At 38.0% G+C, this 16,497-nt stretch overlaps 1 protein-coding gene across 6 annotated transcripts in view; it reads right to left on the bottom strand.

The window, feature by feature from the left end:
- Positions 1-434: 434 nt before the first annotated feature.
- Positions 435-16,497, bottom strand: part of RBM39 (RNA binding motif protein 39) — a 33,538-nt gene continuing 17,475 nt past the window's right edge. For 2 of the 6 annotated variants that reach the window (XM_013961574.2, XM_013961578.2), the window contains 10 exons: positions 16,308-16,460; positions 15,281-15,418; positions 13,916-13,981; positions 12,825-13,029; positions 12,551-12,628; positions 6,730-6,762; positions 5,645-5,720; positions 5,386-5,491; positions 1,522-1,600; positions 435-1,437 (listed from right to left, as the gene is read on the bottom strand). In XM_013961574.2, coding sequence (XP_013817028.1) covers positions 1,337-1,437; positions 1,522-1,600; positions 5,386-5,491; positions 5,645-5,720; positions 6,730-6,762; positions 12,551-12,628; positions 12,825-13,029; positions 13,916-13,981; positions 15,281-15,418; positions 16,308-16,460 — 1,035 coding nt within the window. In that variant the 3' untranslated portion in view covers positions 435-1,336. Of the gene's footprint in view, positions 1,438-1,521; positions 1,601-5,385; positions 5,492-5,639; positions 5,721-6,729; positions 6,763-7,868; positions 7,995-10,682; positions 10,807-10,882; positions 12,178-12,550; positions 12,629-12,824; positions 13,030-13,915; positions 13,982-15,280; positions 15,419-16,307; positions 16,461-16,497 lie in introns of those variants that run through there. The other 4 variants (XM_013961575.2, XM_067307580.1, XM_013961576.2 and 1 more) reach the window with 4 other exon arrangements.

The following is a 16,497-nucleotide window of genomic DNA, read 5'->3' as shown; positions in this document are numbered from 1 at the left end:
TACTGGGGAGTGGGAAAGGGGTACTAAAGAGGGCAATGCCCTTGGTCAGGGTACCTTACAGAGACCAACCTAAGGCATTTCTACACCCCCATGATTCAAAAAACATTTGAGGAAGATGTGGAAAAAACACAGCAATTAAGATCCCTGGGCTGAGTCTGCTGCAGACGCAAGAAGGTGCGAGAGCTCTCCACTGCCAGGCTGGTGGGGAAACCTACAGGCCCTCAACAAACACATCCGCAGGACAGTGCAGGTTCAAAGACAGCAGGAACCACCGCCCTCATCTTCTTCTGGAGATAAGGAGTGGTATACGAAACAGTCACCTTACCTACCGTTTCAAAGCGACTACCACCATTCTTACCAGAATAAGTCTACCCGTCTTCAACACACAGCGCTTAAATCACACAAGGGGAACAGAAAAATAAAGCTTCTTAAAGGCCTTTTTAAGAGAATTTTATTTGAGTGGTTCTTACAAAGATTGTTGCAATATGAAAGTCTTTGTTTGATAGAAATATCAAGCTGTCTTGTCAAACACACTGAAGTAACCCAAAAATATATTTCAGAGCTCACAGAGCTTAAAAAGAGCAAAGATTATATGCAACCAGAACAAAACATGTTTCTGTATTTCCTGCCCATTTTCAGACTTGGCTGAAATCCTTCAACTGTGCCACACTGCATACATAGAAACTTATCTGGAAATGCAGAGAGAGTTTTGTTTGGAAACTTAGACACACCTCACACAGTATTTACAAAGAAACTTTTACAGATACATTAATCAAAAGTTACCATCAAGAAATAAAACCCTTCAATCCTTCTATTTTTACCAATTATTCAGCACAAAGCAAGCTGAGTGGCTGACCAGAATCAGCTTTCAGTAGCCTTTTGAGTTTTCCATTTATACAAAACACTAAATATGTCCATTCATAAAGTCTATCTCCGATATTAACCTTTAGCAGATCACCTACATTTAGTGAAATGTAAAATGTAATTGCTGCATTAAAAGAAAGGCTTGTGAAACATTAAAAATGTCATTATGTCCCATCTGCCTTTTACAGAGAATTTGTTTTCTATGAGCTACTTCTCATTTCCTACAGATCACCTTAGTAAATGTACAAGAATTACAAGGCAGAACAAGAAGTCAACAGCTTTGTATACAGTGGAAATGCTAGTCAGGGAGAATGAACACACTGCATTTCTGCTTACTTCATTTTATTTTTAAAGGTAGCAGGAAGTGTACACAAAAATGACATTAAATCCTTTCCTTTAGTTTTATCTAAATAAAAGATAACTCAATCTTCCTCCAAAAAATAACTATGTACAAAACTGACTAAATCCATCTTCATCGTCGAACAGGAACCAGTAGTTGGGTTGCAGTCATAGAATCCGGAAAAAGGCTATGGTATGTTGGAAGAGGTACATAGGCTGCTGTAATCATTTTACCTAATCAAAAGATTAAAAGTAGTCAGTATCCATTCAATTCTGTAATTAATAATAAATGCAGGTCTCTGCATGAAATCCACTCACCTGCAAACCACCTCCCATGCAATGCATTTACAGCTGCAATGGCAGCAGCAATTGAAGGACATTTGACATACACATTGCCCTGTAATACAGAAGTGTTAGAGTCTATTAGAAGTCTGACGATTTCCACCTATTGCTTATCCTATTCAGATATCCCCATCATGTGGTTTTGATGGAAGCAAACTTGCTTCACTCTGTTCCTGCTGGTATCAACTGATACTGCAGAGTGAGCATGAGAAAAACTGAAGTACTGGATATAGAGGTTTTTGGGGGGTTTTTTTGTTTTATTTGTTTGTTTGCTTGTTTTAAACAGACATGCATTACCATACTCTAAAACTTATTTAACATGAAGCACCTTCCAAAGTAGGATTTTCCAAAATAGACCAAATGTAAGCTCAATCTGAAAGCAGCAAAAAGTAATGGACTGCATATTTGCTTGTCATGCTGTTTGAAGGGTCATCTAATATCTCCTAATTACAAAATTCGCATATCATTTAGAAAAAGCACAAAGAGTTTGACTACCTCCACTGCAGGCTTGCCATCAAGTTTTATAAGCCATCAACAGCTAACCATAAGTGCTTAACTAGGTATCTAAGGTCAGAGGCTGCTTTTCAAAGGGGCTAAGCCCTCCCAGTCCCCATTGAGAGACAGAAAGGATGCTCAAGTGAGGCGGCTACTGTAGTTTCTCCTACATGAGCTTCAGCATCTATTTTTACCTAAGTAAGGGTTGAGATGAAGGAAAAGGGGGAAAAAAAAAAATCACAATAAGGCAAGAACAGCCTTAGATACATCATGTGAATGACAGTCTAATCTTATCTTTGTTAAAGATGCCTGAAGTTTTCTATCTGCAAACTAAGCACTAGTCCAGTCTAATCTGAAGTAATACAATACTCAAATTCAACAACTGCAGAACATACAGGGGTCACAGGGAATACACAGGGATGTATATGTATTTTTGTGGCAATCTGCATACAACTAATAATTCTTGAACTAGATTAAATTCTAGCTGAAGCAGAGATTATTTTACAGAGAAAAGAAAATATTAAGAAACAGAATCCAGTGTACTCCTTAGCAGCTTGCTCCAGCTGGTACTAACTTTTCCCACTGCGATCTAATTCATTCCTTTGGGGGAGGGGACGGGGGGACCTGAGATTAAAAGCTCCAGCAGACCACAGCAAGGCAACAGAAATCCGATGTTTAAGGCAGTAAGCAGTTAATATGCAAAGTTCTGTTCTTAAGTCTCCCCTGTATGGGCATCCAAGCTGCTTAAACCTTTAAAAGATGCACAGCAACAAAAGCCTTCATTATCCTTAAAACACCACACTGTGAACAGTTGTGGTGCAAGAGATGATCTATCATTCCGACTACGCAGTGTCAGGGCTGCAATCTCCTCATCCACACTAAACTAAACCTTCACTAGTGATTACTGAGAGCACTTAGCCTGGTAAGTCTGGCTGTCTGGAAAAGAGCCCCAAAAGGTGGGAGATGAAGTAGATGAACTGAAAGGTACAGTGACTAGAAACTCAGCCCGGAAAACAGAAAACAGCACAGTGAAAACTTATGTTAAAAAAAATTATATGTATATAAAAAAATGTGTATGTGTACATATATATATGCACACACACACACATTTAAATTAAGAGGTATTTTGTATCTGGGTGATCTCTGCATTACCATGACAAAATGGATTTCACATAACAGACAGCAGGCTCATTCATTATATGGTAGCTGCAATTCCTTCTTTTAAATCCATTTGGTAAGATGAACCAGATTTACCATGTAGAATCTGAGCACATGGAACTGAATGTTGAGGGCTGGAGTTTTTTTGTTTGTCTTTTTCTTTGTTTTTACATCTGTCAACAGATACCAACTTCTCTTTTTTTTCTTCCCAAGTTAGTAATGGGCCAATATGTTATGGGAAAGTTTCTATCTCCATGAGCCTAATGGTCCAACATAACAGCGATCTTGATGTACTAAAGGAATTCCTCTGAAAAACATTAAGGTATGTTTTGGACCAAAAGAACAGAATCGGATACAAAGAGACAGACAAACCCTCCCTCCACCTACCTTCTCTCCTCCCTGCCCAAAACCACAGCCGCATGGGATGACCTATTCACTTTCATTATGTCAACTACTTAAAGTCTGCAGATAGAAAAGACTTGAAACAAGAAAGTTTTGGTTTTGCTAAGTGCTTGTCAGAAGGGCTGAGACAGTCCCTATGATCCTGAAACGAAACTCAGTACATGCCTTTCAGGGAACGTGAATCTTTGATTTTAGGTCAGGAATCCAGGTTAGTGCTAACCATTCAGATACCCACTGAAAAACACCACTCCTTCAAAAAGAGTAGAAGTATACTTTGAATAGGAATGCCACAGGAACTCAAAGAAGGATTTCAAGCATGAATCCATTCTGTGCAGACTGACAAAACAAACACCAGGCTTAACACTTAAGCCTAATGTAATAAACTGGTTTCTAAAATTCTGACAGACTATCAACTTCTTCCATCATTTGTCCAGCAACTGAGTCATTACTGAACTAAGTTTTTCAGTTGTAAACACCGCAGGTAGTACAGCTTTCTGCTTCAGTTTGCTTTTGCATATGACCTTGTATTCCCCATCAATTCTGCCATCTTGACATCCCTTTCAGGTAAAGGGGATTTTCACACACCACCTAGTCTGCATCCTTATTTATTGTAGACCCAATTAAGGGGAAATGCTTCGAGACGTGTCTGTCTATCCAGGGGACCCATCAATGGATAGGAATACTCTGTCCCATTAGAAAATGCTAGGAAAGATTGTGAGCGAGTTATCAGATCACCTCTAATTTAAAATCCCAGCAATCCATGCGAAAGGATCCCAGGTGACAGAGTCTTTTGTACAAGCAGCACAATGAAAAGCCAGTTCGATGACTGTCAGGTGTGCTAGCAGGGCAGAACAACCCCGTTTTCTCCCTAAACAATACTGATACAGACAGTAAGGCAGATTTCAGCCTTTCACTGCGGAGCAGAACAGGATGCTTCAAGGTTCTGATGGTAAAAAAATTAGACTCTGAAGGTTAAAGCACGACTGCTGTACTTCAGTTTAGGCTAAGAATTCTATGTAAAAGGGGTTCAAGAAGGTCAAACCTCTTTATGGACCATTCTAAGAGCTGAAGTACAGGAAAAGTAGTAAGGAGCCTGGAGATTGTGTAAACAAAGTGAACATAGAAGAAAAATGGATTAGCCTTTTCAAGATGCAGGCATTTGAGAGTCCCTCACTTAAACAGTATTAATCACCAGCATTAGTAATACTTTGTAGTTGAGTCTGTATCAATAGCACCACTTTTTCCTCCCCATTATAATTCCAGGCACTCTAACTGCCCACTGCAAGATGGAGGACTCATCTGTAACATGACCAGGGAAGACAACTGTTTCGGAGAACAGGATTAGGCACAGCACTTACTGTGGATCTTGTCTGCTGGAGCAGTGTGTTCTTTGTGCTAAAATCTGCTTTGTGTGAAAACTAAGGAAACTAGAAATCTCTGGCTTGTGAGAAAGACACACCTTAGGGGAAAAGCCAAAGGCCAGAAATAAAGAAATTCATGTTCTCTAGCCTGCATTTCCATATTAACTCTAGCTCTGTAAATCTGTAGGAACAGACTGCAGCACCGAAGAACTGCTCTCACATCTACAAATGAGTTACACAAAATGACTCAAAACAGGAGGGGACCACCTTCATCCTGCAAAAACTGCAAAGTAACTTCAAGAAGTCTAAATTCACTTCAGAAAAGAAAAAAAAAGTATTGTAATGCTCCTTCCATACAGTACAAGGCAAAAAAACAAAAAAACCCTCTTGATCATGCTCGACGTCTCCCTGGAACCAGGCATACCTGAGCTGAATTTTTGTCTACATAGATGTGGATAACTCCTCCATGTTTGTTACATTCCTCAATCACATCATCTTTAATTTCTGTATCCCAGCCAGCTTCTTCTTCACTATAGGGGGAGGAACACAACAGAGGTGGAAATATGAATAATCAGAACAAAATCCACCCCACAACCCAGCAAAAAAAGTCTACATTCTGATTAGTTTCTCCCATGTTAAAGTCATCAGCAAATGCCAAACAGAAACAATGATTAATCACTTACGTTTGAGGATTAAACATATTGGAAAGCTGGAAGCACTGTGTTGCAAGTGGTGGTACAGAAGCAGCTGCAGCCAGAACTGTTTAGAGGAGAAAAAACAATGACAAACTTAAGAATCTTCTATATGCAGTTCAATTTAGATGTGGATCTTTCCATTTGTTCTTTAAAATCCTAACATTCAGCAGTAATAGGAACAGTCCTAACTAGACAGAAAATTGAAGGCAGGAAAGTAAAATTTGTAACTAGACATGACCTACAACAGAAGTTTTTTTGTTTTGTTGTTGTTTTTTTGAGGGTTTTTTTTGGACATATACTCCAGCGTGCAAGTCACATGGCAGTGCAGGATAGAGTGAGACCACCTCATCTGACTTTACTGGAAGAGTGACAGGCATTTTTCAGAACTCTCAAAATGTTTTTTGAGCACATTTAATTATCCTTCAGATATATGCATTTCTAAGGAAAAAACAGATGGCTAATGTAGGGAGTGTTTCTGACAATTAAAGAGAGAAACATTTTAACTCCAAAATAGGTCTATACTCTTTGCTATTAACTATGAAATATTAGTCACTATCTATTGTTTCTAATCATCACAGTGCATCTTATTTAAGATGAGCACTCTCCTGTAGGCTGCCCTTTCAATAAGATGTTAACTTCTGTCAATCTTAGCTAAAATAACAGCCACCTTCTCTCTACATACTTAAGACATTAAGGGCTGCCCAGTCAGAGCAAGATCATGCCTAATCCAGGGGCAGAATCCCAAACTCTTGGTTCTCAAATGATCTCTATTTACCTCTAACACAGATTTAGAAAAATCTCCACAACACACACACACATATTATCTATGTAACATTCCCAGGCCACATCTTAGTCCAACATTTAGGAATAGCTACAAACAAAAAGGCCAAGTGTTTCACACATATTCAGTTATTTTCATTCAGTAATCAATATAATTCCTACAGAGACCAACAGGATACCGTTTCTCAGGCTCTGGACAGACTCTGCATCAGCAGTATTTCACTTCTAGACAACTGCAACATAAAGTCTTATATGTTATCTACTGGTGACAAGCTCTATCATTTTCTACTTACCTTCATTCTGCTGAGAGAGCCTTGTTTGCAAATCTAAAGAAAAATATACCAGAAGTCAATTAGTATGCTTGCCCGTATTACTGCATATTTACCTGCCATCCAGATTTTTAGTTTGTACTTTTGGGGCATGAGCTTGTCCAAGCACCTTAACCCATTCCCACTGTTCCTCTCTAGAGGTAAAAAGTTTCACTATTTTCATTTGATCACCTAGAGCATTCTGCACTTGAGGGATATTCGATAACCACAAAGGTAAGCACATTTCAAAGAGAAATAATACTTTAAAAGGAAAAGGAGATATGATCATCTCCTTTAGTTTAATAAGTTAGTTTAATACATGCCTGTGTATTTGAGATGTATTTTGTTCCATAAGAAAACAAATAAGGCAATTCTTACAGGCATTAAACTTAAGAAAGCAGAGTTGTCCAAATTAACAATTCTGCAACACAGGCTTTCAAGTTTCATCTTAATTGAACAAGATAATATTTCAGCTGTTATCTTTGCATATATATGTTGCAATGACAAATTACTTCAGTGTTTAAAATATTTTCAAGTGCTCAAAACATTTGATTTGCCAAATAAAAACTAATTACTTGTTTAATAACATGTAGCTGTCCCAATTTATAGAAGCGGGAACAGACAAATGCAGACTGGCCAGTCGTTACCAAGGATACGACTCAAACCCTACACTTAACATCTTTACATCAGCAACAGAAAACTTCAGGCTGCAAGAAGTGTAAACATAAACCTCTTCCTTCATGTTCAAAATTTTTAATTCGCACAAACACAAGGAGTTGGCAGATTAAAATTAATTATCATCTTATTCACTATTCACCAATTTAGAAAGCAATGAGGTTGGGCTCTTTGAAAAAGCTTACTCCAAAATACCTGAAGATCAGTCAAATTTACACTTTTTTTTTTTCCTTTTTATAGACCCTCCCCCAAAACACTGAAAGACCAGCAGGAGATAAGTTTTTTGCTCTAAGTATTAAAGAGTGACAGCCCTGAAGACAAGCCTTGCTCAAGCACCTTCCAAATGACTTCCATAGAACAACACATACCATGAAAAATAAGAGATGGAAGGAGCAAGCTCTGAAGGCTGAGCTATAACAAGAAGTGCCTGAATTCAGTGAGTTTCTCACCTGGCTCTGAACAGGGAGGAATCCTCAACTCCACAGAGTGAGAAATCCCATGATGGGGAGGACTGTCCTAGGTTGTGTTCTCTCCAGAAACCCATGGGATCCACATGGATTTGGGTGAATCTATAACTAATTACTAAATTAGTTACTACCCAATTTTTTTATTGTTTTTAAACAAATGAATGTTCTTAAATCAAACGTCACATCTCCTAAATAACTCTACTTAGATGAGGATGAAAACTTCTCCCTCTGCAATTCTGACACAATTGCACACATCATTTACAGCTAAACCCACCAAATATCAGCCATCCTTTAGCTGTACAGCTCAATCCTCCTGGCCACCTGCACCCAAACATAGCAAATCTGCATAGACTAACCAGCTAATCAATTTTGGCCCAGAGCTCAGAGTCAAGTCTGTTCCAAACAGAAGATCAATTACAATATCTTGTGGCAGCAAGTTTCAAAGGTTAATTACTTACTACCTCTGAAACATATGCCATCCAATTTCTTTCTTCACAAATTAGTTGAATTTTCCCCTTGTTCCTGATTGAAGAATGTTTTCTCCACTCATTTTTAAATTTAGTCAAAAATCACTTTGCTATCAACTTTTATAGAACTTTTTTCCTACATGCAGTTTTAACCAGCATACGGAAACTAAAATTACTACATCCATCCTGTTAAGCTCAAAGTTACTTTTTCAGCATGTTTTGTATATATGATCTGTAAGAGTCACAAGTTCAGCTTGAGTGAAAAGCACAGGCTTATTAGTGTAAAGCAGAAATACAGAAATATCTATCAAACCATTTTGTGTCTTTAAAGAAACTGAAACTGAGTGTATGTTTTGAAGCACAGGAAGCTTCAAACAAAAGCCAAATATTTCCCAGATTTTGTATTTGTATTTTAATTATTCACAACAGAACAGACTGGAATAGAGGTCCTGGATGGTAACACCTGTTCTCGCTATTGCAGGCATACTATAACATGATCTTTTTCATAAACACACAGAACTCCTTCTGAAAAGTAAGGAATGTTTTGTCCCACCGCTCAGGTTAGAATATTGTTCTATACCCTCATGGTTATTTCAAGTTTCTGATTTTCAGTTAGTATTTACCTAGAGAACAAGTAGGACATAGCTGTAACTCTGTTAGCTTCAATTATTTTTCCTGCTAGAATTTTCTCCATAGGAATAAATTTCAAGTTCTGAGGTTTCCCACAAGATTAATTCTTTTTTCTCCTGCTCACCTCAGCAGCTTCACTATTTTAATTTAATTCAACTCATCTTGAACACGGGTGACCAGAACGGTTCACTGATTTGTAGGTGAGGTCTCAGATGCTCACATATGCTACCTCTAGGAACACAGTTCCTCTGCAGTTGCCTTTTCACACTGACAGTTCATACTCATTCACTGATCAAATATTTTCTGATACCGATTCTGATACTGATTTTTCTGATACTGATAATGTATTTTCCCTCTTCATGGTCATTTTCCACTGCTGAGGTCCCAGGCAAAACCTGCCATTTGTTTTAAATCCCAGAAAGACCAAAAATGCATGATGCCCCATGCACCCCTTAGTGATAAGGCACTGTTTGTTTAATCACCTCACTCCCAGTGTTTTTGCCACTGTTATTCATACTAATATTAAACAAGATCATTCCTAAAACTGAACTTTGAAATCAACATTCTCAAAGTTTTTCAATTTTCAGTTGAAAAGAATCCCAGCCCTCTTTCACTGAGCCAGCTTCCCACTTATTTTACACTTCTCGAACTAGCCACTCCTCCAGCTTAAAGCTTTCCAAGTGACATATATCAGAAGTTCAGAGAGAAGCGTTCTACTACAGCTCCTCCGCCTAGGGAAGCTGGTTTTCAACAAACGTTAGCCCTTACAAGCAGCTCCTGGGGAAAAGCATGCTATATTTTAATCATTTTTGTCTTTATCTTCTCCTTCGAAAGTCATACTAAACACTTGCACAGACGTGAAGTCAGAGTAACAAGGCCTAAAAATTGGTCAGATTAATTTTCTTCCTCTTTCCTTTTTACACATAGGTAATTTAGAAATAAGATGTCCCGGTTTTATAGTATGTCATAGACTCAAAGTATTTTTTGACAATATTTGATATGAGACCTTGTAGTTCATGTGCCTATTCTCTCACTGAGTTTTCTTACTCCTCTGTACTGAGGACATTCAGTTCTTATTTGAAGTTTTGCTTCTACCTTACTTGTGAATCATTTTCTTTTTAATCCATACTGCATCTTACATTCCTCAAATTCCAAACTTTGCCATCACCAGTGTCCCCATGAAAAAAACGAAGCAATGAAGGTCTTCTGAAGCATCCAGAGTAATTTTTCATTTCAACATCAGACCTACTTCCTTTTTGTTCTCTTTATCTATGCTTTCACATCTCTTAGAAGGTCTAACTAGATCTGATTCTTGGCAATTCCTGTTTTACCTATTTCCTAGACTAAAAATACTATTTTTATTATCAGTCTGTTCCCCCCCCCCCCCATTCTTCACAGGCTCCCTGCTTATTCCTTTTTTGTTGTTGTTTCTGAGGTAGTTAATCACCCAGTGAGGTGGGGAGCCCATTGCTACTGCACTGTTTCTTCTTTCTGTGGAATACAGATCCAATACAGCATAGCAACTTGGAGCTGAAGACCAGGTGACTTTACTTCTATATTTCCTCACCCATCACTTTTGAAATCAAAAGCCTTAGTTACAGACCTGTTTTTGTTTATCCTTCCATTTAAACTTGAGCAACTCATGATCACTCAGTCAATGGTAATTTCTGTTCTCATCCATAACATCTTCATTACTTACCAAAATGAGTTTAAAATAGCATCCCCTCTTGATGAGTCAGTGAGTGTTTGATGAAGAAATTTGTCGGATACCACATCCAGGAATATCTGGGCCCCACCATTATTACTAGCAATTCTTCTCCAATCTGTATCAGGGAAGTTAAAGTCTCCCATAATGACATAATTCCTGGTAGTAATTTTCTCTAATAAGAGTAAAGAGATCTTTAATCCATAACCAAATCTCACTTTGGGGATAGCTCATGACTCTATGGTAGTAAAAAGTCTTATCTTTTTCTCAACTTACTTAAATTGTACGTCTCCATGATTTCTTTTGTACAGTATGAGTGGGATAAATAATGCTACTCCTACCACCTTTATTTCTACAATTGCTAAACATGCACATCCTTCAAAAAAACCTGCATTAAGCCTTATCATTTGCTCCTCTGCAGCTACACTGTCTTATCAATTCATGTGCTATCTTAACAGTTAAAAGGTCTCATGGACCTTTTTGGTCAGGTTTCCGATTTGGGGGTTTGGATTTCTTTGGCTTGTTTGGAATATGGAGAGAGGGAAGAAGATTGCTGGGGGTTTTTTGTTTGTTTTTTTAATATTTCTCTCTTTTCTGACTACACCTGTACCCAAACCAGACTGTCACACCACTGTCACCTACATTAAAGGTGATCTCATTTTAGTGTTGTTTTTCATTCCTCTCACTCTGGACTTGCTCCTCTTTTCTTTCTTGCCTTTTTTTTTTTTTAATCTATTTCTTCTCCAACACAAAAACTTGCTCTTCAACCCACCCTTTATTTCCCTAGCCAGTTCCCTTTTTCTTCCATAAGTTTCTTTCTAGAGATACATGCTATTATGGTTTTTTGGGGTTTTTTTTAGCAATTGTCTACAGTTTAATGCACATGCTCTTATCAATGCTGCACTTGAGCTTCAGAAATATGATTCATGTGTATAAGTCTGAATCACTTCTGTCACAAACTCTGCTGGAAGACAGAAACAATGTATGCAAGATGTATCATGAAATCAGCAAAGAATACACTTTCCAGCATCTACTTGTTTGTGACACTCTTCAAGTCTTTTCTACTGCTACCACAATTTCCCTTTGTTCTTGAGTTAGCAAAAAAAATAGAAAAATCCCACTCTAAATTCCCACGCAAGCTCCTGTGGGAGGTTACACTAATTGCCTAGCTTTGAACAGTTTGTTGCTTACGTTCAGCTATGAACTAGCAGCTGCAGCAATCATATCCTCAGTCTCTCAGAAAAATCTCAATAAAACTTACAAAATGCCCATTTGCAGAGCATGCAAACGACAGCCAACCCCCAAGTAACACACAAATTCACTGACATACGCTATTCTTCCTGGCCAGGGCATATACCATGCAAACCTAACACTATTGCAAATGTAAGGCAGTAAGTACTCGTGTAATATGGGATTAGTTGCTGTGTCCTCCGTAAAGTCCCACTAACCTTCTTGGCCCTGGTACAGCTCCAGTTTTTCAGAAGGGACTCTGCAGAGGGTAAATTCCCTTCCAATTATCAGCCTGCTATTTTTAACAGTCAACAATTACACTGCAGTAGAACCTGAAAGTCCCCACTAGTATCAGGAATAGTAAAGATACAGAGGTGAAGGCCTGGGATGAATTAAGTGAACTACAACAGATTTGCCAAAAATAATGCAAAGTGAATCACATCCATTCAAAGCTGACATATATCATCACTGCTTAGTTACTCATGGATTTGCAGAGTTCTGCAACTTGTAAAACATGCTGTAGTATCTACGTTCCCACTTTAGACCACCAAATGCAGTTTAGTACTTCTTATCTCAAAGTTATAAAGCATGACAAGCTATTTTGGAAAAATAAACAGGTCATCATTTCTTACCTGCCACAGCTCCAAATGCCAAAGATCCACTCATCTGCAGAGCCTGCTGTGCAGCTGGGGGAATCTGCAAACCAGTACCTAAAGCAGAAAACATGAATATACTTTGTAGCAAGCATTCTTCACTCAGTTAGGAACCCAAGAACAGAAGTGTGAGTAATCTTATTGTTGTTAAAATCTTAAAAATGCATTTAGCATAATATTCTGTGTGGCACATTAATCCAAATTTTGCAAACTTCCTTATATTCATGCTTTTCCTGTTTAGCACCATACATACCCTCTGCAAGTCTTGCCATCAACTGAAGGCGACCAGTTGTTCCCAAGTCAATTCCAGTCCGTTCCAACTCATCACTGTCCAAAAATGAACTAGCACTGGAAGCATCAGTGCGCTCAGTTACATGTCCAACTTTCATTGGTCTACCAGCCAGCTCAAATCCATTGAGTTGTTCCAAGGCCTTCTTGGCACACTCGGAGTCTGAAAACTGCAGAGCGGAAAACACACATTCAATAATACTGTCCACGAAATTTCACAACACTTCTGTGGCATGTAATATCCATAGTTACCCTCCATCTTAACCAATGCATTATCAAACTTGCACAACTTCTCATATTTACTTCCTTGTATTTTGACAGAAATATACTGAAATATGCATGATTGCTGAAAGTACAGAGAGCAACCTAGATATTTCAATTAACAGAAGTCATGGCTGCAGGTCTCTTCCAGTGCATTGCGGGAATGAGGGTCACTTCTTTTGTAACTTTATTGATTCTAGTAGCTGCTCCTAGCAGACGTTCTGCTTCATGTTGCATAACATGAAGCTAAACTTCCATGTTGTCAGTGCTAAATGTACCAAGTATCATATCCGCAACTACTTTAGCTTCATTTGTCTCTAAGTACCAGAGCTCCTAACCGAGACATTTCTCTTTCATCACAAATAGGTGTCATGAATGACATGGCAGAGTTCACAAAACTAAATATCTAAGGGCAAAGAGAAAAGGAAAGATGTTCCCAACAAAGTTTTATCTTCTGAAATTTGATTTCCCCTAACAACACTCCAATTTGATCTCCGGGGCACTTTGAAAAAGCCAGTCTTTACCATTTTTTTTTGCCTGAAGAAACAGCAGTGCTTTACCAGACATTGACTGCATGTTGAACAGAAGTATGCTACTCCCATTCTAAATATAGAAATTGTTCAATCAGAATACCCATAGAGAACTGGCAGAGAAAGGAGGAGGCCACTGTTGCATTCCTTGTAACATGAAACTTCTAAGAAGAGACTTAATTGTGATTTGCTGAGTTAACTATGCTATCACAAGAGAAGGTTATACTTGAAAGTTTTCTAAGAAGCCTGGTAATCCCAATCGTACCGTAATAAATCCATATCCTTTTGAACGTCCAGTTTCACTATCCATCATCAGCTGAATGCTTTCAATCTAAAAATAAGAATAAGGCTATTATCAGATGCTTTGAAACAAACCACAAAATATCAAAACAAAACCTACACATAGCCCTACCAAACACAATGGTCATAAATGAAGGTGAAACCTCCTCTTTTTTTTTTTCTTTTTTCTTTCTTTCTTTTTTTTAAGTTGCTCCTCATTCTTCCCTCAAGTCCAGATTAGTGTACAGGCAATGAGATCTTTATTTCAAAACTAAAGAAGCAACAGGTAAACACAAGGGAGGTGTTCAATTTATCCTTTTTAAGATGTCTCCAGTCACAGGCAGAGGCCTGGTCCTGATGTGGCATTCTAGCAGACAAATTAGCACACAGGCATCATCAAATCCCAACTGAAATAACATAGGCATGGTTATTTCAAACGCCAAGAAATTCTTTTTTTTTTTTCTTTTCTTTTTTAAGGGTAAGAAAAGCAGCTAGGCAAGGGCTTTAAGAAAAGCTGCACACTTTAAATACACTTGTCTATTGCTATATGGGAACTCCTAAAGATTTACAGTTACTGAATTTAACAAAATATTAGTGAGTCATCCATGACCTATGAAATAGTATTAGAAAGAGAAAACAACAAAAGTAAGAGAAAAAAAATTGAGGTTTTAAGAAAAGACTGAGGAATACGGAATGAAGAAAAACTTTCATAGTTCTGTACATAAGCCTCCTAACCTACATTTAGTTCTACTGCCAGTGGGGGTGGGGGGGGAGGGAACAAAACAGAAAACAAAAAAAAGGGCCATGTGGATTAAAATATAATAAACTGCAATTTCCCAGGCTTTTGCACAACAGAATTAAAGTGACACACATACTGAACCTCTGAAGAAAGCATCTGAAAAGTACGCTTACATTATGTATGAAGGGTTAGTATCCAAAACCAATTAAAAAAAAAAGACACTTGGTCAAAAAAAGAAAAAAAAAGCTTAAGCAGCATATCAGGTGTATCAAGGCAGGGCAGGGCTGTTCTGGCAAGTAAGCAAGATGTAAAATCAGGATATAATGTAGTTTTTAGGTAATTTAGGGTGACTGCTGAATTCTCACCTTCCCATCATAAGACCTGCCACTCAAAATTGGACCACAACACAAATCAACGTTATCTCATTTGTTCTCAAACAGTAACTCAGTACCTTAATCTTTGTGGATGCACAGGCAACGAAGGAATGGAAACAAGACACTGTATTGCAGGCATGAAGCTTCATTATTTCAAGAAGCCATTTGAGAGCTAACATAGGTTTTTCAGATAATCAAAACTACTGCAACGCACTGACTTCGCTTAGTCAAAACTTACTCTGCCAAATGGCTCAAAGATTCCCCGAAGCATATCTTCAGTTATGTTGAAGTGCAATGATCCCACATACAGCCTCATAGGACCAGCACTGCCCTTCTGCAAATTATTTGCCATTGCTGCTGCTCTGTTTTTCTCTGCCTGAAAACAAAGCAAAAACACCACTTTGTCAGAATAAAAAGAATTAATAAGCAGCAAACAGCTACCAAATTAAAACTCACTAAAAAAATACACACTGTTTAATAATTTGCACAATGTCCATCTGACTAAACTCTATGAAATCCAAGTTCATGACTAAGTATAGACATGGCTTTGAAAAGTCTTCAAACTGAAGAACTTCATGCCGAATTCTGGCTTGTATCTGTAAGTCACCACTTTGCTTTTTACATATGCAGGAAAGCAAGCGTAATTTCAGACTACAGTTTTGTAATGCTATTATAGCTTTGTTATTACTACTTTCTTAACATCAGTGTTTTCAAAAGGAATCTTGCATCACTTTGATTTGCTGTAATTGGCCTGTCAGCTTTTGGAAGCAAAGGTCCACTTATAATTATCTTAAATCATCATTCTTGTTAATGATTTCCAAATGTTCAGTGCTAACCAAACTTACAAACACTGAACTTTCCAGCAAAGATAAGTGTGTGTGGGGGGGGGGGGGGGGGGGGGGATCGCAATGGCACTGAAATTTTAAAACACACCCTTGTGGAGATCTTTATTTTTAAAGCAAAATCTACTAAGATTCTCAAGTTTAAATAAAGGCCAGCATTCACAAAGAACTTCACCTTTTATTCTAGCGCTCTATGAATGTTATGCCTATTATTTAACGAACCTTTAAAGATCTGACCAGCAGACAAAAATAGTTATTTTGCTAATTATACAGCTTGCTAAGCCTCACTTTATACTTAAAGTTTTCATTAAGATGAAAACAGATGACATCCTTGCCTCTGAGAAACTCCTCTGAGTTTCCAGCCTTTAGCTCCCTTCAGGCACTATTCAACATGACTAACAGTAAGGTTTAACAACTACTTACCTGTGATGCTTGTACTATGATTGGTACACCCAAGACTCTCTGTCCTGTTAGTCCTATTGCCAGAGGCACCGAACTAACATCAACAAATTCTACATAAGCAATTCCCTTTGAACGTCTGGAATTTCTATCAGAAATCATTCGCACATCACGAACCTGAAAGATAAGAACAGAAGTGCTATGTTTATAGAGA

Source organism: Apteryx mantelli, chromosome 18 (assembly GCF_036417845.1).
Source record: "Apteryx mantelli isolate bAptMan1 chromosome 18, bAptMan1.hap1, whole genome shotgun sequence".
Lineage (NCBI taxonomy): Eukaryota > Metazoa > Chordata > Aves > Apterygiformes > Apterygidae > Apteryx > Apteryx mantelli.
The sequence above is the reverse complement of the archived record's forward strand: the minus strand, read 5'-3'. Positions and strand labels throughout refer to the sequence as shown.